Source organism: Pan paniscus, chromosome 16, assembly GCF_029289425.2.
Source record: "Pan paniscus chromosome 16, NHGRI_mPanPan1-v2.0_pri, whole genome shotgun sequence".
In the NCBI taxonomy this organism is placed as follows: Eukaryota; Metazoa; Chordata; class Mammalia; order Primates; family Hominidae; genus Pan; species Pan paniscus.
Genome location: NC_073265.2, coordinates 64,054,020 through 64,077,196, shown reverse-complemented (window position 1 = coordinate 64,077,196; position 23,177 = coordinate 64,054,020). Strand labels below are relative to the sequence as shown.

Here is a 23,177-nt window from a genome sequence, read left to right as displayed (position 1 = left end):
GCTGGAGTGCAATGGCGCAGTCTCGGCTCACTGCAACCTCCGCCTCCCAGGTTCAAGTGAGTCTCCTGTCTCAGCCTCCCAAGTAGCTGGGATTACAGGCGCACACCACCACGCCCAGCTAATTTTTGTGTTTTTAGTAGAGACAGGGTTTTGCCATGTTGGCTAGGCTGGTCTCAAATTCTTGGCCTCATACAGTTTTATTATTAAGAGATTTGCTTAGTTTTACTTATTATTAGAGATTTTACTTATTATATAGAGATTTACTTATTATTAAGAGATTGGCTTAGTTTTTCTTGCCTGTTATGAAACGCAAGTACTCCAGGAGATGGAGTGTTAGGTTCTTTATTTTTTATTTACTTATTTTTCTGAGACAGAGTCTTACTCTGTCACCCAGGCTGGAGTGCAGTGGCGTGATCTTGGCTCACTGCAGGAGTGTTAGGCTCTTTATATTGTCCTTTGGGGAGCAACTTTATCAGCTCTTTGAGGAAGGGGTCAAGCACTGACCCCTTAAATTGGAAGGCAGTGAAAGGCAAGCTCTTCTTGATTATGGTGGGGGGTGTGTGCGTGTCCTTACGGGTGGTATGGCTGGGCCCCTGGAGCTCTGTCTCTTGCCCATGCTGCCTCCTGGCTCCTAGTGAGGAGGGATGTCACACCAAGTAAGGATGCTGAGGAACACAGCCCAAGCCCTCTTGTGACTTATTTCCCTCTCTCTCCACAGGTCCGACAACTCTTTCAGCTTCTTTGTGTTCTTCTTTGTATTTTTTTGTCAAATAGGGATCTACATCATCCAGTTGGTTGGCATCCCTGGCCTGGGGGACAGGTGAGACCTGGGCATCACAGAGGGAATTAGGCTTTGGATATGGGACTCAGCCTCTCTTGCCCTGTTTTCTAGCTCCCACAGAGCCCCGCCAGTGCCCTGCTTTTCCCATGGCGGGGAGTGAGTGAGTGGGCCAGCTCGGATCTGCTTTGGGCCTTCTCTCCAGTTCTTCATCAGTAGCCACTCACTTTTTTTTTCTCCTTGATACTAAAGGCATCAAAAGACACTATTGGTCAGGTGCAGTGGCTCATGCCTGGAATCCCAGTACTTTGGGAGGCCGAGGCAGGCAGATTGCTCAAGCCCAGGAGTTCGAGACAGCCTAGGAAACACAGGAAGACCTTGTCTCTACCAAAAATTAAAAAAATTAGCCTGTTGCAGTGGCATGCACCTATAGTCCCAGGTACTTGGGAGGCTGAAGCAGGAGGATCACTTGAGCCCAGGAGGTTGAGGCTGCAGTGAGCCATGATTGCACCACTGGACGCCAGCCTGGGTGACAGAGTGAGATCCTGTATCAGAAAAAAAAAAAGACACTATCTTTCCTTGCTCTCCACTTTCCAGGGTGTTGTGGGTGAACTTGGCTTGACTCTTTAGGCTACCATGACAGTGTCCTGCACTGGATTGCAGCCTCTTTCTTTTCTCCTGCCACACCCTCCTGAAAGCTGATGGATGCCCAGGCCTTTGCAGACTCTGAGCTGCAACTTTTTCCAGATGCCTTGTAACTTAAGGAGACGGTTCCCTCACCTCCCCTGGACAGGCTTCTTCTGGCTGCCCTCTTTGAGCATACGGCTGGTTTGAGTTTCCAGGGTACCTCAGTCCTCAGCTCAAAATTAATCTCAAAAGAAAAGCTGATGGCTGATGTTTTCCTTTCTGCCCCAGTGCACAGGGAGCATTGCAGAAAGGTCAGACTGGCACTTGGCTGACAGCCTGAGCCTGGAAGGGCGGTGCTATTTTGGTCCCCTCCCTCTGGCAGAGCTGGCAAGTCCAGAGCAGTGGGGAGAGAAAGGTTGCCTCCCCTTGCCCTCCAAATAAGTGCATGCTGCCCTCCCACCACCCCTCATGCTTCTTGCCCTGCTGTTGTTAATCTGGTCCCTTTTGACCAGTGACCCAATTTCATTACTTGTTACCTAAGTAAGACCCTGGTAGAAAAGCTGTGATTCATGACTGCCGTTTGCACCTGTACTGGGAATCAGAAGGCTTGAGTTGGCTGGGTGCGGTGGCTCACGCCTGTAATCCCAGCACTTTGGGAGGCCAAGGCGGGTGGATCACCTGAGGTCAGAAAGGAGTTTGAGACCAGCCTGGCCAACATGGCAAAACCTTGTTTCTAGAAAGAGTACAAAAATTGGCCAGGCGCATTGGTAGGTGCCTATAATCCCAGCTACTTGGGAGGCTGAGGCAGAAGAATCACTTGAACCCGGGAGGCGGAGGTTGCAGTGAGCTGGGATCACGCCACTGTTCTCCAGCCGGGGCTACAGAGCAAGACTCAATCTCAAAAAAAAAAAAAAAAAAAGAAAAGAAAAAAAAATTAACTGACAATAGGTGTATGGGTTTATTTCTGGAATCTCAGTTCTATTCTATTGATCTATTGATCTATATGTCTATGTTTATGCCAGTCCTACACTATTTTAGTGACTGTAGCTTTGTAGTAAGTTTTGATGTCAAGAAATATGAGGATATCCCTTTTACAGATGAGGACATGGGGCTCAGACAGGTGACAGCAAGTTGGCCAGTGATCCTCCTTCACAGAAGGTGGGCCTCAGGAGTGAGCAGCCACGCTTTCCATACTCCCCACCCCCAAAGCAGCAGAAAAAGGCCCGGCCCAGTGCTACCTTTTTAATTAATTATTTTTTGAGATGGACTCTCTGTTGCCCAGACTGGAGTGCAGTGCCGCGATCTCTGCTCACTGCAAGCTCCGCCTCCCAGGTTCACGCCATTCTCCTGCCTCAGCCTCTCAAGTAACTGGGACTATGTAGGCGCCTGCCACCACGCCTGGCTCATTTTTTGTATTTTTAGTAGAGATGGGGTTTCACTGTGTTAGCCAGGATGGTTTCGATCTGCTGACCTCGTGATCCGCCCATCTTGGCCTCCCAAAGTGTTGGGATTACGGGTGTGAGCCACTGTGCCCAGCCCTTTTTCTTTTTTCTTTTCTTTTTTTTTTTTTTTTTGAGACAGGGTCTCACTCTGTTGCTCAGGCTAGAGTGCCGTGGCGTGATCACAGCTCACTGCAGCCTTGAACCTCACGGGCTCAAGTGATCCTCCTACCTCAGCATCCCAAGTAGCTGGGAGCACAGGCATGTATGACCACAGCCAGCTAATTTTTTTTTTTTTTGAGTTGGAGTCTCGCCCTGTCACCCAGGCTGGAGTACAATGGCATGATCTCGGCTCACTGCAGCCTGCACCTTCCAGGTTCAAGTGATTCTCCTGCCTCAGTCTCCCGAGTAGCTGGGATTGCAGGCGTGTGCAACCACGCGCAGCTAATTTTTGTATTTTTAGTAGAGACAAGGTTTCTCCATGTTGGCCAGGCTGGTCTCAAACTCCTGACCTCAAGTGATCCGCCTTCCTTGGCCTCCCAAAGTGCTGGGATTACGGGCACGAACCTGGCCTTTTTTTATTTTTTATGGAGACAGGGCCTCCCTCTGTTGCCCAGGTTGGTCTTGAACTCTTGGGCTCAAGCGATCCTCCTGCCTCAGCCTCCCAAAGTGCTGGGATTACAGGTGAGAGCCATAGCACCCAGCCCAGTGCTACTTCTGACTCTGTGAAGGCAGCAACCACATCCTCCCTTTCAGACCGCACATAACCAGATTCCCCTTGTGAATGGGGTAGTGTGGGCCTGTCAGCCTTCACGGAGGTCTGGCCTCACAGGCCAAGGGCTTCTGGCTCACAGGGCTCCCTGTGCTGTGGGGAGATGCCAAGGTGATGGTCAGGACACAGCAGCCACTTGGAGAAGAGCCCCTTATGCTGACTTTTGGAGCCCACTCCCACTTTGCTCCCTCTGGCCTCTTCTTCCCTTTATAGCGGTTGGATTGCAGCCCTGTCTACACTGGATAATCATTCCCTGGCCATATCAGTCATCATGATGGTGGTGGCTGGCTTCTTCACCCTCTGTGCCGTGCTCTCAGTCTTCCTCCTGCAGCGGGTGAGTGGTGTGGGCAGGGCTGACAGCAAATGGGAGGAGGCAGGCAACCGTTTCCTGCCCTTGCCACGAGATGTTTTTCACCACTGCAGTTGGGCATCCTAGGCCCCCAAAGGTCCAGTACCTTTCTCCAGGGATCTGGGTGGGGGGTCAGGCAGTGCCAGGCTTCTGGTGACCCCTTTGGGAGTATAACCTGGATGGCTGGCTTCCTGGTGGGCCCAAAGGACAGGCTTCTCTCACCCCACCCCTCTTCGCCAGGTGCACTCCCTCTATCGACGGACAGGGGCCAGCTTCCAGCAGGCCCAGGAGGAGTTTTCCCAGGGCATCTTCAGCAGCAGAACCTTCCACAGAGCTGCTTCATCTGCTGCCCAAGGAGCCTTCCAGGGGAATTAGTCCTCCTCTCTTCTCTCCCCCTCAGCCTTTCTCTCGCCTGCCTTCTGAGCTGCACTTTCCGTGGGTGCCTTATGTGGTGGTGGTTGTGCCCAGCACAGACCTGGCAGGGTTCTTGCCGTGGCTCTTCCTCCTCCCTCAGCGACCAGCTCTCCCTGGAACGGGAGGGACAGGGAATTTTTTCCCCCTCTATGTACAAAAAAAAAACAAAGCTCTCTTCCTTCTCTGGTGATGGTTTGGTAGGATTCTTTTGTCTCTGGAAGCAGTGGGACTGAAGTTCTCTTCGTCCTGTGCACACACAGACACCCCCACACAGTTGGGATCACAGGCTGACCTGGGCCCACCCCAGCTGGAGCTTTCTGCCAGGGTCCTGGGCCTTGACTCCCCCACCCTGCACGCCTGGCCTGAATCTGGCTTCTCAGACACAGCCCAGCCCTTCCTGCCTGGGCTGGGAATAAGCCTCTCACAGGTTCTGGTGGACAGATCTGTTCCCCAGGTCACTCCAGTGGTCTCCAGGCTTCCAGAGAAGGCTGGTTGCCTCAAGCTCTTCTCTGCCTCATAAACGGATCCAGAGAAGGCTGGTTGCCTTAAACTCTTCCCTGCCTCGTGTTCCTGAGAAACGGATTAATAGCCCTTTATCCCCCTGCACCCTCCTGCAGGGGATGGCACTTTGAGCCCTCTGGAGCCCTCCCCTTGCTGAGCCTTACTCTCTTCAGACTTTCTGAATGTGCAATGCCGTTGGTTGGGATTTGGGGACTGGAAGGGACCAAGGACACTGACCCCAAGCTGTCCTGCCCAGCGTCCAGCGTCTTCTAGGAGGGTGGGGTCTGCCTGTCCTGGTGTGGTTGGTTTGGCCCTGTTTGCTGTGACTCCCGCCCAACCAACCAAGGGACGGCTGCCTTTGTCTCTGCCTCAGATGCCACCTGCCCCGCCCATGCTCCCCATCAGCAGCATCCAGACTTTCAGGAAGGGCAGGGCCAGCCAGTCCAGAACCGCATCCCTCAGCGGGGACTGATAAGCCATCTCTCGGAGGGCCCCCTAATACCCAGTGGAGTCTGGTTCACACCCCGGGGGGTGTGTCACTGTGATGGGACACGTAGGAGTCCACCCTTAAAACCAGCACCCTGTCCCTCGAGGCTGCCGAGTGGGTGTGTGGACTGGGGGGCCTTCCCACAAAACTAGCCTCCGGCTCTGGGCCCGAGACAGCCGCAGGCCCCAGCCACTGAATGATACTGGCAGCGGCTGGGGTTTTATGAACTCCTTTCTGGTATTTTTTCCCCTCTGTACAAATGTATATGTTACGTCTCAATTTTTGTGCTTAAATAAAAATAAAAACATTTTCAGACAACACTGGTCCACATGTCTGGTGGACTTGGGAGGACGGGGCAGCCCACAGGATTAGGGGCTGGGCGCTGCTGCTAAGATTGGAGAGCGGGGACAGTTAAGATGCAATAAATAGGTCAAGGCCCTTCCTCAGAAAAGTGAAAAGCAGCTGGGAGGCCTGGGAAGCCAACGCGGCCTCTTCCAAAGGCGCCTTCTCGTGCCAGTAGCTCTCCTTTCAGAGCTGCGGGTCCTGGGGAGGGGCCCTGGGAGCCTCCCGGACGCCGTCGCCCCCACACACGCCCGCTCCGCCGCCCGCGCCCTCACGTGGGCGATCTCTAGACGCCTCTGCGCCCGCTAGGAGTCCCCGGAGACCACGCCGGCCGTCCTCCGTTGTTAACTTCTAGGCTCGCGGGGCCTCCGTATCCCCACGTGGGCCCTGCAGGAACTGGCGGGGCGCGTGACCCCGCGAGGCCCAGAGACAGGGGAGGGGCGCCGGGAGCGGGGCGGATCCGCGTCCCCGATGCGCGCTGCATTTCCGGCGGGCGGCGCTGGGGGCAGCGTGGAGCCGCCCAGTGCTCGGCCCGCCCCGCAACCCGCCGGAACCGCCGCCCGCAGCGAGGAAGCGCCCGCGCGGGCGCAGGCGGCCGGGATGGCGGGGCCCGGCTGGGGTCCCCCGCGCCTGGACGGCTTCATCCTCACCGAGCGCCTGGGCAGCGGCACGTACGCCACGGTGTACAAGGCCTACGCCAAGGTGGGTGCCGGCCGATGGCCCCGTGCCCGCCCGAGCTAGCTCGGCTGGTGCCGGCCGGGGAGACTCTGAGAGGTTAGCGACAGTGTGGGAATAGTTAGGGGCGGGAGGCCGGCCTCGCCCCAGCTGACCCTCGGCGGAGGTTGGAGCCGACTGCCACGCTTAGGTCTTAAAGAGCGCACCTGCACCCACCTGCAGGGTCAGTGGCTGAAGAACAGGCTCAGTGGCTGAAGAACAGGCTCAAAACAGGTTACCTGGTGGGCTGGGAGGAGTCTGGGACTGGAGCCAGTTAGGAGGCAGAGTGGGCGGTTCTAGAACCCTGAGTGACATGCCTCTGCCGGGAGCACTCCAGAATGCAAAGAAATGGATCAGCTAGCCGAGGGTTGGAGAAGACCAGGCTGAGGCTGTGTCGGGAAGCCAGGATTCCAGAATCAGCATTCCTCACTGGCCTCACAAGGGAAAGCTGGGAAGCCCGGTGCTGGTGTGCAGTAGGTAGACCCGGGGAGGGGCGGGGTGGGGGAACAGAGGGAACCAGATAGAGCCTTTCCAGTCAGACAAGGGTCCTGGCCCCCTCAAGGCAGAGTCCCCAAATCTCCTGTCTCGCAGAAGGACACTCGTGAAGTCGTAGCCATAAAGTGTGTAGCCAAGAAAAGTCTGAACAAGGCATCGGTGGAGAACCTCCTCACGGAGATTGAGATCCTCAAGGGCATTCGACATCCCCACATTGTGCAGCTGAAAGACTTTCAGGTGTGAGCCTGGGGCGGGGCCGCTGCCAAAGGGAGCTGGAGAAGGGACACTCTCTTCAGGCCGCCTCTCTACCTCTAAACACAGTGGGACAGTGACAATATCTACCTCATCATGGAGTTTTGCGCAGGGGGCGACCTGTCTCGCTTCATCCATACCCGCAGGATTCTGCCTGAGAAGGTGGCACGTGTCTTCATGCAGCAATTAGGTAAAGGCCTGTGACCCCAGCCTGACACTCTGTCCCTTGTTCTCTGCCCTCCACCATCCCACCCCTCCCCCAGGCTTAGAGCCTTGGCACGCATTGCAGCTGCCTCCTGCACAGCCTGAAATTTTACGGTCCTGTTTATCTCATACACTCAACCCTTGCTCAAGGACGCTGTGGGAGAGATGAGGGAGTAACCCCTCTGTGGGGTGTTCAGGCTTCCATACATAGAACATAATATAAGGACCTTGTAGAACATTCCAGAGTCCTGTAGGTAGGACTCAAGTGCTGTGCCAAGGAAAAGAGCAGGATCTCAAGGGCTGGGGCATCCAGAGAAGCTTCTGAGAGGTGGGGAGACTTGTGAAGGGGCAGAGGGAAGGAGGGTGGGCACTCGGGTGGGGTGGCAAACTCCTAGAAGTGGTGTGATCTTGGTGCTTATATGGAAAACATTAGACCAGCCAGGCAGGAACTGGGGTTGTGCAGGCTTGAGGAGGCAGATGTGAGCCGGGGAGGCGAGAGGCAGGCGGGAATGGGCTCTGAACTGTCTCTCTTCGTGGGTCCTGCTCCTCAGCTAGCGCCCTGCAATTCCTGCATGAACGGAATATCTCTCACCTGGATCTGAAGCCACAGAACATTCTACTGAGCTCCTTGGAGAAGCCCCACCTAAAACTGGCAGGTCTGTGTCTGAAACAGCAGGGATGAGGTTTGGAGAGTGCAGAGGCCTCCCTCTGCCTGGGCTCACTCAGCAGCCCTGGTTCTTATGGAGCCCTCTATAGAGTCCTCAAAGAGTGACAGGCCGCGAAGTCTGGGGTTGGGCCCTGTCATCAAAAGGTGGAAGCTTTCTCAGGCTACCCATGCTCAAGTCCAGCAGCATAATGGGTGGAGTTAGGGCTCAGTCTGTGGCCAGAGTTGGGACTCACTGTGTCCAGGTTTGGGGGTCAATCTGGGAACAGTGCCAGGGTCCAGCGTATGACAAGCATCAGGGATCCCTCTGTGGGTAGGGACAGGACTTGGTCTGTCATCAGAATTGGAGCTCAAGTCTGTGACTCCATCTGTGGCCACATAGGAGGGGTGTGGTGGGGGAATAGGAGGTGGTGACCCTTGATAAGATTTGGATAATTGACACTGGAGGCCAGAGACTGTGATAGAACCTAAGCCTGTGGGGACAGTGAGAGGGTGGGGGCTTATGCATGTCGCTGGTGTGATCAGGTGGGCTTCCTAGGAAAAGGTGCCCAAGGGAGCTGGGAAGGATGGGTAGGTTTTATACCCCAGAGGCAGATATAGGAGGGTGTTCCAGCCTAATGATGAGCAGAGGCTTGGAAATAGGGTTGATCCTGGCGGGTCTGGAGGGTGGAGAGGAGCCTGGGGTGAGGCTTTACAAGTCAGGAGCTGAAACAGCTGGAATTCAAGCCCTGCTGCCTCTCCTCTTGCCTGCAGACTTTGGTTTCGCACAACACATGTCCCCGTGGGATGAGAAGCACGTGCTCCGTGGCTCCCCCCTCTACATGGCCCCCGAGATGGTGTGCCAGCGGCAGTATGACGCCCGCGTGGACCTCTGGTCCGTGGGGGTCATCCTGTATGGTGAGACCTCTTTTCCCTGCTTCTCACCCTGAGGCCTACACTGTTTCCTCAGGCAAGGCCTCTCTGGGCCACTTCTGAAGGGTTCTGATGAAAACTGACTGCTGGCCCAGGGCCCCTGCTGAGGGGCGTCAGGCCAGGCTTGACCCATTCCCTCCCAGCCTCCACTCTGCCTCCCTTCCACAGAAGCCCTCTTCGGGCAGCCCCCCTTTGCCTCCAGGTCGTTCTCGGAGCTGGAAGAGAAGATCCGTAGCAACCGGGTCATCGAGGTGTGTCTAGCAGGGCCTTAGCGACCACTGGGGGGCAGAGGGAGTCAGGGCCCTGAGGGTTTAGACCTCGTTCTGACCTGCAGAGACTGGAGTATGGGCTCCAGGCTGCCTTTGTGGTGGAGGGGCATGGTCTAGGCTGGAAGTCGAGGTGCCAGGCTGTCCCAGGGCCTCAGGTCAGCCTACAGCTGGCAGCACAGTGCCCATTTTGCAGGCCCTTGTGGGGAGAATGCAAAGCAGAGCCAGGCCCAGCCTTCCCAGGAGCATAGTCCAGGGAGGGAAATAAGGACCCAGAAACACGATTCTAGCTCAGCTCAGGGCTCCAGCGAGGGTGCACCGGGAGCCCAGGGATGGAGGCCTCGCTCCCCGCTGGCTCCATCATCCTGACCCATCCTGTTCCTCCTCGGTCTCAGGTTCCCCACCTGTCCAACGCGTACCTCTGGGGTTCCTCGCAGACCCCTGGGCTAGGGGTAGGGGTGGAGGAGCCCAGTGTGATCTGTCCCTGCCGTTCCCTTCCCTGCAGCTCCCCTTACGGCCCCTGCTCTCCCGAGACTGCCGGGACCTACTGCAGCGGCTCCTGGAGCGGGACCCCAGCCGTCGCATCTCCTTCCAGGACTTCTTTGCGCACCCCTGGGTGGACCTGGAGCACATGCCCAGTGGGGAGAGTCTGGGGCGAGCAGTGAGCAGACGGCTGGGGCTGGGGTGGGCTGAGGGTGGGCTGGAGGTCTCGTTGCCCCTGTTGGTGGTGAATTGGTGACTCACCCAACAGAGACAGAGGGCGGGCTCAGGGGAGCTGATCTCCCATCTTGGTGAGCGTGGGAGGGTAGGGAGGTGGACCTGACCCCTGATCTGCCCATCCCCAGACCGCCCTGGTGGTGCAGGCTGTGAAGAAAGACCAGGAGGGGGATGCAGCAGCCGCCTTATCACTCTACTGCAAGGCTCTGGACTTCTTTGTACCTGCCCTGCACTGTGAGTCCCAGGCCATGCCTGAAGCCCGTGGGTGCAGCAGGGATGGGAGTCATCTGTGGCTGCAGTAGGTGGATTCCAGAAGTTCTCTATCTAGAATTTTGTAGGCGATAAAGCAGAGCGTAAACCTGGAATATTGTGTTTTGAGGGATTCCAGAGGGTTCGTTGTGGGGCAGGGAGGGGTTCGCCCAGACTCCTCATATGACCTCACTTTCTGCAGATGAAGTGGATGCCCAGCGGAAGGAGGCAATTAAGGCAAAGGTGGGTGAGAGTCCCCATGAGGAAGTTGGGGGGGCAGGAGGTAAGGCCCGGAGATCTCGGGGGCCTCTGGGGAATGGCTCTCTTAGAATTGGAACTTCCTCTCCTGCAACACAGAGCTGGGAATGGGTCAGGCCAGCCACATTTGCCCCCTGACATGTTTATAGCTTGAGGCAGTCACTAACAATGCAAAGGGAGAACTTGGAGGTGGGTTCTGGCAAGGGTAGCTGGTGAGACAGCCCCTCCTCAGGCCCTTTCCCTGCTACAGGTGGGGCAGTACGTGTCCCGGGCCGAGGAGCTCAAGGCCATCGTCTCCTCTTCCAATCAGGCCCTGCTGAGGCAGGGGACCTCTGCCCGAGACCTGCTCAGAGGTAGACTCCGGTTTCTGGCTGACCCCAGGGCCCCCAGCAAACCTCCCCACAGCCTGAGGGGGAGGCGGGTGGGGAGAGGCATCCTACAGCGAACAGGCAGGTTGCTTCCCTCACCCTGAGCCTTTCCCCTCATCTCAGAGATGGCCCGGGACAAGCCACGCCTCCTAGCTGCCCTGGAAGTGGCTTCAGCTGCCATGGCCAAGGTTTGTGCCAGTGGGAGGGGTCCAGGTGGGTCGGGGCAGGGCGGGGAGATACCCAGGCCATGACCCTAAGCAGCCTGATGTCCTTGTGGCTGCAGGAGGAGGCCGCTGGCGAGGAGCAGGATGCCCTGGACCTGTACCAGCACAGCCTGGGGGAGCTGCTGCTGTTGCTGGCAGGTGAGGGCCCCCATTTATGCCCCCCACAGGGCCCCTGGCCACCCTGCCCTCACCACACGCCCTCTCTTTACAGCGGAGCCCCCGGGCCGGAGGCGGGAGCTGCTTCACACTGAGGTGCCCACTGAGCTTGAGAGGGTTGGGGGGCTTCCTCTTCCCCTTTCTCTGCTCTTACCTGTGGGGACCTCTTTGGGTTCCCTCTGGAATGTCCCACTGTCAGGGTGTTCCAAGTCTGGAAGTCAAACCATAGGGCTGGGGTGCTCAGACAGGGCAGTGGGGGATCTGGGAACCCAGCAGCAAAAAGTCTGGGAAGGCTTCCTGGAGGAAGGAGCAGATAAGGGACTCAGGAGGCAAGTTGTTCTGATGGGGCAGAGGGTTCTGGAGAGCATCAGGGGTGAGGAGGAGTTCCCTTTGAAACCCCACCCCCCGCCACTCTCCCCCACACCCAAGGGCATATCTTTCCTTGGCAGGTTCAGAACCTCATGGCCCGAGCTGAATACCTGAAGGAGCAGGTCAAGGTGAGCACATGGGGGCCACGCTGGGGCTAGGGTCTGTGGGTTCTGTTGCTCTCTGCTTGTGGCTGTCGTCCCCCCCTGCTGGTGTATGTCTGCTCTCCCGCCTCCTCTGCAGGCCTCCCTGTCCCTGTATCTGCCCTTCACTCTCTCTCTCTTGCTCGGCACTGCGCTGTGGCTCGTGTCCCCGTCCTTCACTCTCTCACTTGCTCGGCACTGTGCGCTGTGGCTCGTGTCCCCGTCCTTCACTCTCTCACTTGCTCGGCACTGCGCTGTGGCTCGTGTGTCTGCCTCTCATCCCTTGTGCTGCCTTCACATCCCACAGATGAGGGAATCTCGCTGGGAAGCTGACACCCTGGACAAAGAGGGACTGTCGGAATCTGTTCGTAGCTGTGAGTCCTGCCCTGGGGTCGATCCTCCATCCAAGGAGGGGTGAGGGCTGGGGGCCCTGGGTTCTGCCTCCCTTACCAAAGACCTGAGACTGACCCTCCCCCATTGTCCCCCTCCCCCCCGTAGCTTGCACCCTTCAGTGACCCTAGAAGAATGATTGGACAGATGTGAGCCATCTGGAGCAGAGGGGCACTAACCCAGGCTGACGCCAAGAATGAAGTGGCCCACTGCAGCCCTGGCGAGCAGGCTTCTTGGATGGACAGTGCTCAGACCCCCATATCCCAGAGTCCCCAGCCTCCCTCAGGTTACTCTGCACCCCACAGGTGGTTTGATGGCTGTGCTGTATACTGGAGGGGAGGGCAGGACTCTGGGAGAACAGCACTTCTTTCATGAGACCTTTGTTACTCGGTGGTTACTGGGTCCTGTGCCTGTCCGTTTTGGGGCATGCAGCCGTCTATCGTTTTTGGCTCCGAGAAGGGGGCAAGGGGCCCCTGCAGGGTACTTCTGTGCTTGCCCTCGCCCTGCCAGCAGGCAGCTGTGCCCCTGGCCTGCCCTTCCTGGGATCCCTTATTCCAACTCAGCTCCTCTTTGCACTGGAATGGGGCACTCCAACACCCCTCAGGGACCACCCTCCCCACAGTATGCACTCAGCCCCACAGAACCCACCAGTCTTTCTGGGAACTCACACCTGCCCGCCATCTTGGTACTTTAAGTTAATCCTTCAAGCATGGAAGTTGGATCTCTTGGGGTTTAAGAAGCCCAAGCCTTGTTCCTGCCCTGGCCTAGGGTGCACTCAGGAGGGTTCCTTGGTCCTCATCTCTCCCACCTCCGTTCCCTTTGGGCCCCACACTGGCCACAGCGCAGGCCTTGTGCTGGAGTTTGAGCCTGGGACAGGGAGAGGGAGGCCTGGAGACGGTCTGACCCAGTGCCCTCTAGGCTACCCACTTCTAGGCCTGCTCTGCCGCTGTGGAGCCCTGGGCAAGCTCTTTCCCCTTTCTGGGCCTGGGTCTCCCCATCTCTTCAATGGGGCTGATACCTTCACAGCCCACAGCATGGGCACTTATGAGGACAAAGTGAATTTAACCTGGAAAGAATGTATTTGAGAGTTTCTTTTAAGTAATCAGCGGGTATTGGTGATTTGTAGCCCTTCTGCCCTTAAATGCTTCCTTGGGCAAGAGCTGTCTGTCCTCCCTGCAGGAGGCTGAGTGTGAAGAGTATCATTCATTGTTTCTCTATTAAATTATTTTCTCTATTTGCACATCTCTTCTTGCCTTAAGAACAACAGGAGAGGTGGCCGCTGCCCACAGGCTGGGGCAAGAAGGACTGCAGCAAAAGCTGGGGAAGCTGAGGTAGGGCCGGAGAGGTCGCGAGATGGAGGGGAATGCTGAGAATGATAGCCACATCTGCCCTCAGCCCCCAGAGATCCAGGAGAAGGGCTGACCAGGGTCATTGCTGCCCACACCCAGGCGACCGGTGGGGAGAGGAGCACAGGCCTGGGAGCTGGGAAGGCTCAGCTCCAGGAGTGCAATCTTCCACCATGCTCTGCCCTCCACACCGCACACTGTCTCACCCCAGACAGGATCTCTTGGCTTCCTTCCCTCCCTTACCCTGGGCCACTGAGGGAGCAGTGAGCTGGACTGGAGGAAAGGGCATGTTTTGAGGTATCATGCTCACACCCAGCCCCCAGGGACTCCATTTCCAGCAGGCTCTGTACCCTGGCCTTCCCCCAACCCCATGTACACCCCAGGTGTCAATCTAATCAGCACTTGTTGGGAGTAGGAGGGGAGCACATCCCCTGGCAGCCAGCAGGGAAGCAGTTCCTTAGACTTACCCATGCCCCCGGGTTGCTCAGTCATCCCAGGGTTTCCCATACCTGGATGGGAACAGACCCTGGGAACTATTCTCCCTGAAGCCCCTGGCCTGGCCATCGGGGGGCAGTGTGGAGCAGTGTCCCAGAGGGCAGGAGGAACTGCTAGAATTCTGGCTCTGCTATTTGGCCTTGAAGTTTAGGATCCATCGATGAGCCTATTTCTTCATAGAATGAGGTTGAGGATAAGGGCCCCATGTGTAATGAGATATTGCACATGGGCATGGCATACAGTAAGAATACAATAAAATGTGACTTTCAGATCTAAGGAGAGAAATGTACTTCAGATTATCTCTGGAAATGGGCCAGACAAAAAAGCCTCAATATATAAAGTGAGGGAACAGGAGGGGGATGAATGGACCTGGTTGAGTGGATGAATTGAGAAGATGGGAGGGGCTGGGCGCGGTGGCTCACACCTGTAATCCCAGCACTTTGGGAGGCCAAGGCGGGTGGATCACGAGGTCAGGAGATGGAGACCAGCCTGGCCAACATGGTGAGACCCCATCTCTACTGAAAATATAAAAATTAGCCGGGTGTAGTGGCGGGCGCGTGTAGTCCCAGCTACTCAGAAGGCTGAGGCAGGAGAATCACTTGAACCTGGGAGGCGGAGGTTGCAGTGAGCCAAGATCGGGCCACTGCATTCCAGCCTGGTGACAGCGAGACTCTGTCTTAAAAAAAAAAAAAACAAAGATGGGAGGAAGAGTGGAAATGAAAGACGAGATGGAAGACTAGAGAGAATTGAAGGGCAATAGAGAAAGGGTTGGCCCATCGACTCCAGTTGCTTATTTGTGATCACTATATTGGCTGGCTGAGAACAGAGGCCTGAAGTTCTTAGGCAGGTAGGTGTGGAGAGCAGTGGGCCCCCACAGGGAGGATTCAGTACTCGAAAGGCCTGGGGACTGAGGCTGCTGGAGGAGCCCCTGGGAAGGGGCCCTTCTTGAATAACACATCTAGATGGTCTCTAGGTTGGTCCTGTGTCCAAGCCGCCTGCCAAGCAGGGAGGCAGCCCAGTTGGAGGCTGGGGCGAGGGGGGCAGGGCTTGCTTCTAACGGCAGAGGCCTGTAGGAAATGTGCAGATCCACTTTCTAAAGGTCATGTTTTCCTTCATAGGAGACAGAGTTGTTTTTGCCTCTCACTTTCAACACTCTGTAGGTGCCCAAAGTAGGATGGCTACCTCCTAGCAACGTTCAGGGGACTGCCCTGTCCTCCTACCTCCATCCCAGTCACCCAAGCACAGAGCCAGCCCTGGGCCAAGCTGGGGGAAGCACCCAAGCCTTCTCCCATGGGGCCAGCCCTGGAAGACGCAGATGGGCCTCAGAAGCAGATAGAGGGACCCAGGTGTCCAGCTGGCCCTTCTTTACCCTCTTTACCTGGGATGTGGGAAAGGACATAGAACCTTTGTTCCTGCGGAAAGTCATCTAGAAGGGCTTTTGTCCCCAGAGGCCGGGTTGCTGTCCCAGCCCTCCCTGAAAGGGCAATGGCCCAACACCGAGGCTGGGGCCCAAGGGAAGGAGCACACCAATGACAGCTTCCCCAGAGGAACTCATACTGCACCTACACACAGCAGATCCCACAGACACAAGACAGCCGTGTGCAGGCTCACAAACCCCCGCAGGCCCCACACACATGCTCATGAGCACACATGCAGGCGCAGCTCCTGCTGAATGAGGCTGAGGCTGCCTCAGTGCTGCTGCTGCTCCCCTGATCTCAAACCTCAAATGGCCTCTGGGGACAGCTGTGCCTGGCAGGCATTGGGTTGGAGGCACGGCAGTGGACCCTGTAACAACACCCCCAGCCCCACCTCAGGTCTGTGGGATAGAGGACAGAAGCTCCAGCCTCACGGCTGAGTGTCAGCTGGGTCAACAGGCAATGTCAGCAGCTCGGCTCAGCTAACAAGCATGTCCCAGGTGTCCTTAGCGCCTGCCTGGGGCCTCTGGTGTCTGAGGAGGAACCATCTGGCTGTTGAGGGAAAAGGAGATCCTCCATGCTGCAAACCCTGGTCACCCTCCCCAGTTCCTTCCTGGGGACCAGCTGGCCTTGGGAAAGTCACTTGTTCTCTTGGCACCCTCTTCCTGCTGGCAACTGGGCCTGAGCTGTCCGGGTGGGTAGAAGGTAGGAGCAGGGGACTGCAGGCTCCTTGGGCAGGGTTTCCCTGAAATCTTCTGCATTGTGGAACCAGAGCCCCTGAGGGTGAGAAGTGGTGGGACAGGCAACCCTCTCTGCCTCTTCCCTCCTGCTGAAGGGGTTTGGGGAAGTTGGAGGGGCTCTCTTAACTACCTTTTAACATTTCGTGTATGCTCAGACTGCCTGCAAGGGTATGAAGGAGAAAGGAAAGGGGAAAAGAAAAGGAGGGAGGGAGGGAAGGAAGGAGCAGGCCTGAAACATCAGAGTCCTAACTACGGGGTACTAACGGGGTTCTAGGCAGAGGGTGAAATGGGAAGTTTTGGTGGCAAATGACTCTGTGGCCCTCACATCACACCAGGTGGGTGGACCAGTCACAGGACAAATATGTAAATATCCTAGTTAGACATTGGATTGTCTAAATAAGAGAGGGTGGGAACAGCTTGGGAAGAGAGTAGTAGTTGATGTATTCAGGGCTTGAGGGCTTGGGAGTTAGGGGGCAGGTGCAGAAGAGCTCCACTTGGGCCAAGTCAGCCCCCAGCTGCGGGCAGATACAGGACAGGCACTGAGCCAGCAGAGCAGCGGGGCATGAGGGCACACAGGTGAGAGGGGTGCAGACTGACAGAGACCCAGATTGCAGGGCTGATGGGGAGGGGGAAGGAAGAAGGGAGGCCAGGCATGCCCAACAGAGCAGGGGACCCCTCAGCCTACCCTCATTGTCCATCTCTATCTGAGCCCCACAGCCTCCTCCACCCCATTCCAGGGATAGTGCAAACTGGTCAGGGCTTCTTGGAGTTCCGCTCCCAGGGTGAAGGGGAAACTGATGTGGGGGCTCACTCCCCTCCCGACCTTTAATCCAGGTTCCAACCAGCCTTGCTTTGACAGGGTTCAGCGAGTGCAAGTTCCCCAGCCCCCACTGCCCACCACCCCTGCCTCTCCTTCTCGGCCCTGCGAAGCACTGAGGGGGAAGGGGTCTGTCGAATCCCATTAGGCAGAAGGCCCCGGAGGGCGGAGTGCTGACGTGGGCCTTGCTGCTGATGCTGCAGAGGCAGCCCATGACCCCCCTACCCGGCTTGGGGCTCTGGCTTGGGTCTCCTCCAGCTCTGAGAAGGTCAGGAGGAGGCCCTGGCCTGGGGGCAGCCCAGGAGCAGCTCAGAGGCCCAGGCCCATTCCCTGGGGACACTCAGGAGAGTGAGACCAAGAGTGACAGCTTCAGCAGCAGACTCCAGGGCTGGGCCTGTGTCTCTCCCTGCCCTGTCTCCTCTCTTCCAGCTCCGCATGATCTCCTGTACAGGTTGTATATGCCTTGTTTTTGTTTTACAAAGACCTCATGGAAACTTTGCCCTTGAAACCCAATCCTCAGACAGCCGCTCCTGCCTGTGAACCTTGGCTGGCTTCCCCACAGGCCGGGCCCTGGACCTCGGGGTGGGGCACCTAGGGTTGGCCCCATAGCACCTTCCTCCTGCCCAGGCCCCGGGGGCAACCTGCTTGGGGAGCTTCCTGGCTGGTTTCTTAAACCTCCCCTGACCCCTGCCCCTCAGCCCCTGCCACAGGTGAGCGGGATGAGATCTGGGCTCTTCATTTTTTTAAAAGAATGAGTTACATTTATTGATATGGTTTGTCATATGCTTTATAAATGGTCACCCTTTGAAACATGTATTATTACCATTTGGGGGAGAGGGGGACTGTTCATTTTACAGGGGACAAGCAAGACAGGCTCAAGGAGGGAAAGGACAGGCTCAAAGTCATCACAGTGTGGGGCTGGAATGCAGTTGCCCTACCTTCTTTCTTTTTGCACATCTTCCGTCTCTAGGGTGAGGAGGGGTGTAGGCACAGGCACCCAAGACAGCTGCGGTCCAGCCCTGGCCCCACCTGTGGTCTCAGTGACGCCCCAGAGGCCCCATCTTCCCCAAATAATGAGGCTGCTCCATCCTCCTCAAAGCCCAGACCTATTTCATAGGCCCCAGACCCCACCTTCACCCAGGGCCCCAAGAGAACAGAGATGGAGACACTTCCACTCCTAGCACTGGATGCCTTCTCCCCTCCTGTGAAGCTGTAGGTGGGGGGTGGAGGACACCCCTTTAAGGCAGGCTCGGGGGGCTATGAACTCCAAGACTCCTGGAAGCCAGTAAGAAGTGGGAAGGTAGGCACACCATTTGGGGTTTTTATTTTTCACTGAGCTAAGAGAGGAGATTCCAGCTATGGAATCCAGAGAGCGTTCTACAGGAACAGAACAGAAATTGGCTGGGCCCTGGGCCCAGAGGAGGCCTGGAACCGCTTACTGTTCAGTGCCAGCTTCATCCTTGGCACTCTGCCTCTCACACAGCATCGCTCCGGCTCCCAGAGCCCACAGTGGCAGCCGTTGGAGGCTGTGGCAGCAGCTGCTGCCCTGCCCAAGGAGGGATGTGGGCTTGGCTCTGAGAGGTCAAGCCAGAAAGAGCCTTAGAAGTCATTCAGGCCATTCCCATTTTACAGATGATGAAATAAGGCTCAGAGAGAGCAGGGGCTTTCAAGAACAATAAAGGTGGAGACTGGAACTCAGGCCTCCTGTCTGCTGAGGGTGTCTGCCCACGCTCTCTCTCAGAGTTTCTGAGTGGTGGTGTCTGGAGGGGCTGGACACGCAAGGGAGCTGGCCTGTGCGTGCGTGTCTGTCTGTGCCGGGATGTATCTGCGGCTTCTGTCTCTGAACGTGCCAGGGGTTTTGTGTCCTGTGTGTGTCTCTCTGTGGGTGCTCCTGTGTGCAGGAACTTGGGGCCATGGCCAGAGAGGGATGGGCCTATTCCTACAATCTTGGGAGGCCTCCACAGGCTGAGCTGGTGGGGAGGGTCCTGAAGGGTAGAGTGAAGATGGGGACTTACTCCCAGCAGAGAGGAAGAAACCAGAAGATAGGCTTGGGGCATGGATGGGAAAGGTCTTGGAACTAGGATGGGGCAAGGAAAACAAAGCCCCAAATGGAGTATGGGTCCCTGGAAGTTGACACACTCTTAGCCCTCATGGGGGCCCAGCCCAGTGGGTAACCCCGGGGAAGTGGTCACATGACGTGACACTTCTCAGCTGATTGCTTGAGATCCCCCAGTGTGGCCTGGGCCTTGTCCTTGAGTGAGCCCAGGTCCAAGCCAGGAAGGCTGGCCAGCTGCCCAAGGACTGAGGCCTTCTCCTCCTCCTCCTCTGTGTCCTCCTCGATCATCTTGGCCAGCTCCCGGGGCAGCTCCACGTCTCCACCTGCCATCTGGATCTGGCTCTCATCTGTCTCGTTCTGAAGGGAAGAGGGGAAGAGGGGGTGGGGTGGAGTGGAAGTCTGTGAGGACCCAGAGTTGAGAGGACAGGGAGGAGGCTTGGACTGGGTTCCAGGCCCCTAGATTCTATTTTTTTTTTTTTTTGTAGAGACGAGGTCTCCCTATGTTGCCCACGCTGGTCTCAAACTCCTGGGCTCAAGTGATATGCCCACCTTGGCCTCCCAAAGTGCCGGGGGAATACAGGAATGAGCCACCGTGCCTGGCCCCTTAGATTCTTGAGCCCCATGTTCCAGTGAGCTCAGCTCCCACCCCCACATCCCAGGATCAAGCGTTTGATGCCTGGACATGGAGACCTTTTTATATTACCTTATTTCACTCTGAGATGCTGAAGGACCAGCACAGTGAGTAAAGACAAAATGAAAATACCTATGAGTCACACTGTTACAGTCAGCTAAGTCATGTTTTGACTCTTGTTATGCTTAAGGGTGTAACCAAAAATAGTGATGGGTACCATTTATCAAACATCTATTATATCTATTACATGGCAGACGTTGAGCTGGGTGCTTTTAATTCTCACAATAACCCTGTGAGGTAGGTAGGTATTGTTATTTCCACTTCACAAATAAGGAAATTGAGGCTTACAGGATTTAAGTAACTTACTTTAAATTTAAGTTACTTAACTAAAGTAACTTAAGTAACTTAAATTATCCAAGATCACACAGGCGGGATGTTGGGGAGCTAGATTCAAACCTATGTCACTGATTCCAACATCTGTGTTTTTTTGCATGGCACCTACGATGACCATTGCCCTTCACTATTCTTCTGGGGGGCGCCTTATGTCCTACTCAGTTGCATCCAAGTCTTGGCTCTTCTGCTCAACTCTGACTTTGCTGATGGCAGGTGTCTCTTATATGCCTAGCGCAAGCATCTGAGGAATGATTTTATTCCTAGGAGAGTTTCCAGTGAGGCAGGCTTTCTGGACCGGTTTTTCCCCGTGACAGATTTCCAAAAGATTGGTGCCCTGTGGGGAGTCAGAAGCAGCTGGGGACTCAGTAAATATCTGTTGAATGAGTGAATGTGATGTTCATATATTTGGTCATTCAATTCAAGTGGAAGATCAAAATCAGGAGCGCTATAGCCCTGTGCTGTTTTCCCCTGAGTCCAGCACAGTTCTGGATGCACTAGGGTGATATTCTGGGAGAGATTTGTGCTTCATTCCCCTCCTTAGACAACAGGAGCAGCACACTTACATGCCCATCTGGTGCTGCACTGCCCAGGGGAGCGTGGGGGCAGGGATCTCCTGAGATATACTCTCTGGCTGCTTGGCTGGCCAAGGGGGTACTTGGCTCTCTACGGGCAGACTCCATACCCTGGAAAGCAGCCTGGGGCCCTGGAGCAAAGGCAGGCTCATATTCACTGGCTTGAGGGCTGGTCCCAGCTCCATGGCTCACTGGCTGTATGATCTTAGCCAAGTCCCTCCATCTCTCTTAGCCTCAGTTTCATCTTTTGTCGCTGTGGGTGATAGCTGCCTGGCAGCATTATTGGGGGTTAGATGAGGACATGAAGGTCAAGTACTTGGCACACACAGGGCTTCTCTCCCCCACCTTAAGTAAGTTCTGCCCTTCAGTAGGTTCAGAAACCCCCAGAACACTCACCTCTGCAGTCAAATCTACTGATTTCTGCCTCCCCTGTGTCTTCCTCTGCCCAGGCCTGGCCCAGGCTTGGTGGGGATATGGGGGGTGGAGGAGAGAAGAGGCCTAGATTGACTCCAGAAATACAGACCTGTCAGTCTCATGAGGACTGGGGTCCCCTCAGCACAAAGCCCTGGCCCTTGGTGGGCACAGATTTAACTACGAGTGAGTGAATGAATAAAAGAACAAATGAATGAGAAGGATCTAACCAAACACCCTGTGAGTCTCATAGCTGAGGGCTGTGGTGCCCAGAATGGGGCGAAGGAGTCCAGAACCCAGAGCTCAGGGTCCCAGCCAGATGTGCCTCACAGCCGGGGCCAGCTTACCTTGGGTAGCCGGTATTTGTCTCGGAAGTGGCTCCGCAGTGTGGCCCGCTCTGCCTTCCTCTGTGTGAACTGTGCATCCCGCTCCATCCTGCAGGGTCACCGGAGGCAGAGTCACCACGAGGACTGAGAGAAGGGGGGTTGAGGTCTTCGAGGGAGGGACAGAAGGGGTCTCTGAGTCCTGGCAGCTGCTGCATTGGTCCCTGTGTGTAGCAAAAGCGCTCCAACCCGGACATCCAGGTTTCTGCTGCCTCTCCCCATCACAGTGCCCTTTGTCGTCTCTGCCACTGGATGGAACTAGGGAACGAGGGTGGCAGTCTGTCTGGCTCTCTCTGCAGATCCTAATTATTTGTCCCTCATGGCCTCCAACTTGGTCTGCTGTTCCCTCACTGACAAGCTATGTCATGTGGGGAAAAGTATTCAGGCCAAACTTGGGTTCACATCCCAGCTCCACTACCATTTTAGGTATATCCTTAGGTAAGTCACTTACCTTCCTCTTCTGTAAAATGGGGATAAAATTTTGCAACTCACAAAACTGTTATCAGGATTGAGCGAAATAACAGCTATCATTTATGAGACTTTGTCATGTGCCAGGTGCTGTGCTAAACAGTTTACATGCATTGGCATTTAATCTTCATAAATATACAAGGCATGTATTATGATTACCATCCCCATTTTCCAGAAAAGGAAACAGAGGCACAGAAAGGTTAAGTAACTTGCCTAAAGTTATCTAGCTAATAGGCAAAGCCAGGCTCTGAACCCAAGTAGCCTAGCAGCAGAGTCCAGCCCCAAACTCTGTCCCAGCACTGCGGGCACACAAGTGCTCAATGTTTGTGAGTGCCCCCATCTCAGGGTCTGCCTCCGCGACTCTGAGCGGCTGCACCACTTTTTTCAGAGCCTCAAGTTCAGAGGAGCCCCAGTTGGAAGACATAGGCGGCTGGGACCAGATCGGATTAAGGGATTATTGTTTCGTCAGAAACGCACGTGCACCCCCCTTCTCGTCCCAGGCTCCGGTCGGTCCCTCGTCCGGTCGCCCCTCCCCCCACTCCCCCTTGGCCGGAGCATGATGCTGGAGCGGGGTTTTGGGTTTCAGATAGGATGGGTCTGGGGGCAGTGTAGAGGACACCTCCCGGTCTCTTACCGTGTCTAGGAAAGTAGGGGAGAAGGGATTGGGACCTGAGGCTGGCCCGGGGATGGACTGAGCAGCTGTGGGGGTGGGGAGGGGAGGTCGTTGGAGCCAGGAAGGGATCCCACTCACTTCTCTTCCACCAGTTGCTTCTGATACTCCTCGTACTCCTCCCGGCTCATGCCCTGAGCTTCTGCTGCCGACTTGTCCCCATCTCCCTTGTCCTCGCCGCCTCCCAGGCTCCCAGTGAGGTTCTTCAGCTGGCCGCCCACCATGGTCTTCACCATGAACGCCATGGTCTTCGCCGGCCGGGGCACTGGGCGCCTGCTACCACGCGCCAGGCACCGGGCACGTCCGCGCCTACTTCAGCACTAGGTTTCGCGGACAGCTCCCGCCGCGGGCCCGCGCCCCACGCTTGGCGCCGCCCGCCGCCCGCCCCCGCCCGGGCCCGCCCCCACCTCCCCAAACCCCTCCTCACTGGGGGCGGGGGGCAGCACGGGGCTGAGAAGGCTGGACCACGTGCCCGCTCCCCACTCCCGCCTCCCCCACGTGCCTCCTTCAACGCCGAGCTCCGCTGGGCACTGCTGACAGAGGATTAGGGCCTGCGGTGGTGGGGTCGCTCTCCCGGGAGAGGGGTTGAGCTCATACACTCCCGGAACCCTGTTTCGTAGCCTCTTCCAACTTTCTCCTCTCCTGGGCCACTAATAACTAGGATTTCAGCTGGGAGATCCAGGTAGCAGCAAG

General features: G+C 56.3%; 3 protein-coding genes across 8 annotated transcripts in view; 2 read left to right on the top strand and 1 right to left on the bottom strand.

Annotated features, from left to right (window-relative positions):
• The window catches only part of SCAMP2 (secretory carrier membrane protein 2), a 29,963-nt gene extending 24,278 nt beyond the window's left edge, over positions 1 to 5,685 (top strand). For both annotated transcript variants that reach the window (XM_003811093.4, XM_055099077.2), the window contains 3 exons: positions 719 to 820; positions 3,830 to 3,950; positions 4,206 to 5,685. In XM_003811093.4, coding sequence (XP_003811141.1) covers positions 719 to 820; positions 3,830 to 3,950; positions 4,206 to 4,340 — 358 coding nt within the window. In that variant the 3' untranslated portion in view covers positions 4,341 to 5,685. The remainder of the gene's footprint in view (positions 1 to 718; positions 821 to 3,829; positions 3,951 to 4,205) is intronic.
• Positions 5,686 to 6,217: 532 nt separating this feature from the next.
• Positions 6,218 to 13,321, top strand: ULK3 (unc-51 like kinase 3). 5 transcript variants are annotated; one of them, XM_003811090.5, is made up of 16 exons: positions 6,218 to 6,411; positions 7,015 to 7,155; positions 7,240 to 7,360; positions 7,926 to 8,030; positions 8,792 to 8,935; positions 9,119 to 9,201; positions 9,722 to 9,877; positions 10,062 to 10,167; positions 10,385 to 10,425; positions 10,691 to 10,793; positions 10,932 to 10,996; positions 11,092 to 11,170; positions 11,244 to 11,284; positions 11,638 to 11,685; positions 12,005 to 12,071; positions 12,196 to 13,321. In XM_003811090.5, the coding sequence occupies exons 1-16, from the start codon at positions 6,310 to 6,312 to the stop codon at positions 12,210 to 12,212; spliced, it is 1,419 nt and encodes a 472-aa protein (XP_003811138.1). In that variant the 5' UTR covers positions 6,218 to 6,309; the 3' UTR covers positions 12,213 to 13,321. The 5 variants fall into 5 exon arrangements, 4 of the variants coding, with proteins under 4 accessions (XP_003811138.1, XP_008961712.1, XP_063452859.1 ...); XR_004666589.4 differs by having other exon boundaries at positions 6,235 to 6,411; positions 11,092 to 11,166; positions 12,196 to 12,229; XM_008963464.6 differs by having other exon boundaries at positions 6,259 to 6,896.
• Positions 13,322 to 18,207: 4,886 nt separating this feature from the next.
• Positions 18,208 to 22,867, bottom strand: CPLX3 (complexin 3). The gene is made up of 3 exons (XM_008963468.4): positions 22,566 to 22,867; positions 21,311 to 21,398; positions 18,208 to 19,313 (listed from the first exon to the last, which is right to left on the bottom strand). The coding sequence occupies exons 1-3, from the start codon at positions 22,727 to 22,729 to the stop codon at positions 19,089 to 19,091; spliced, it is 477 nt and encodes a 158-aa protein (XP_008961716.1). The 5' UTR covers positions 22,730 to 22,867; the 3' UTR covers positions 18,208 to 19,088.
• Between the last annotated feature and the right edge of the window lie 310 nt (positions 22,868 to 23,177).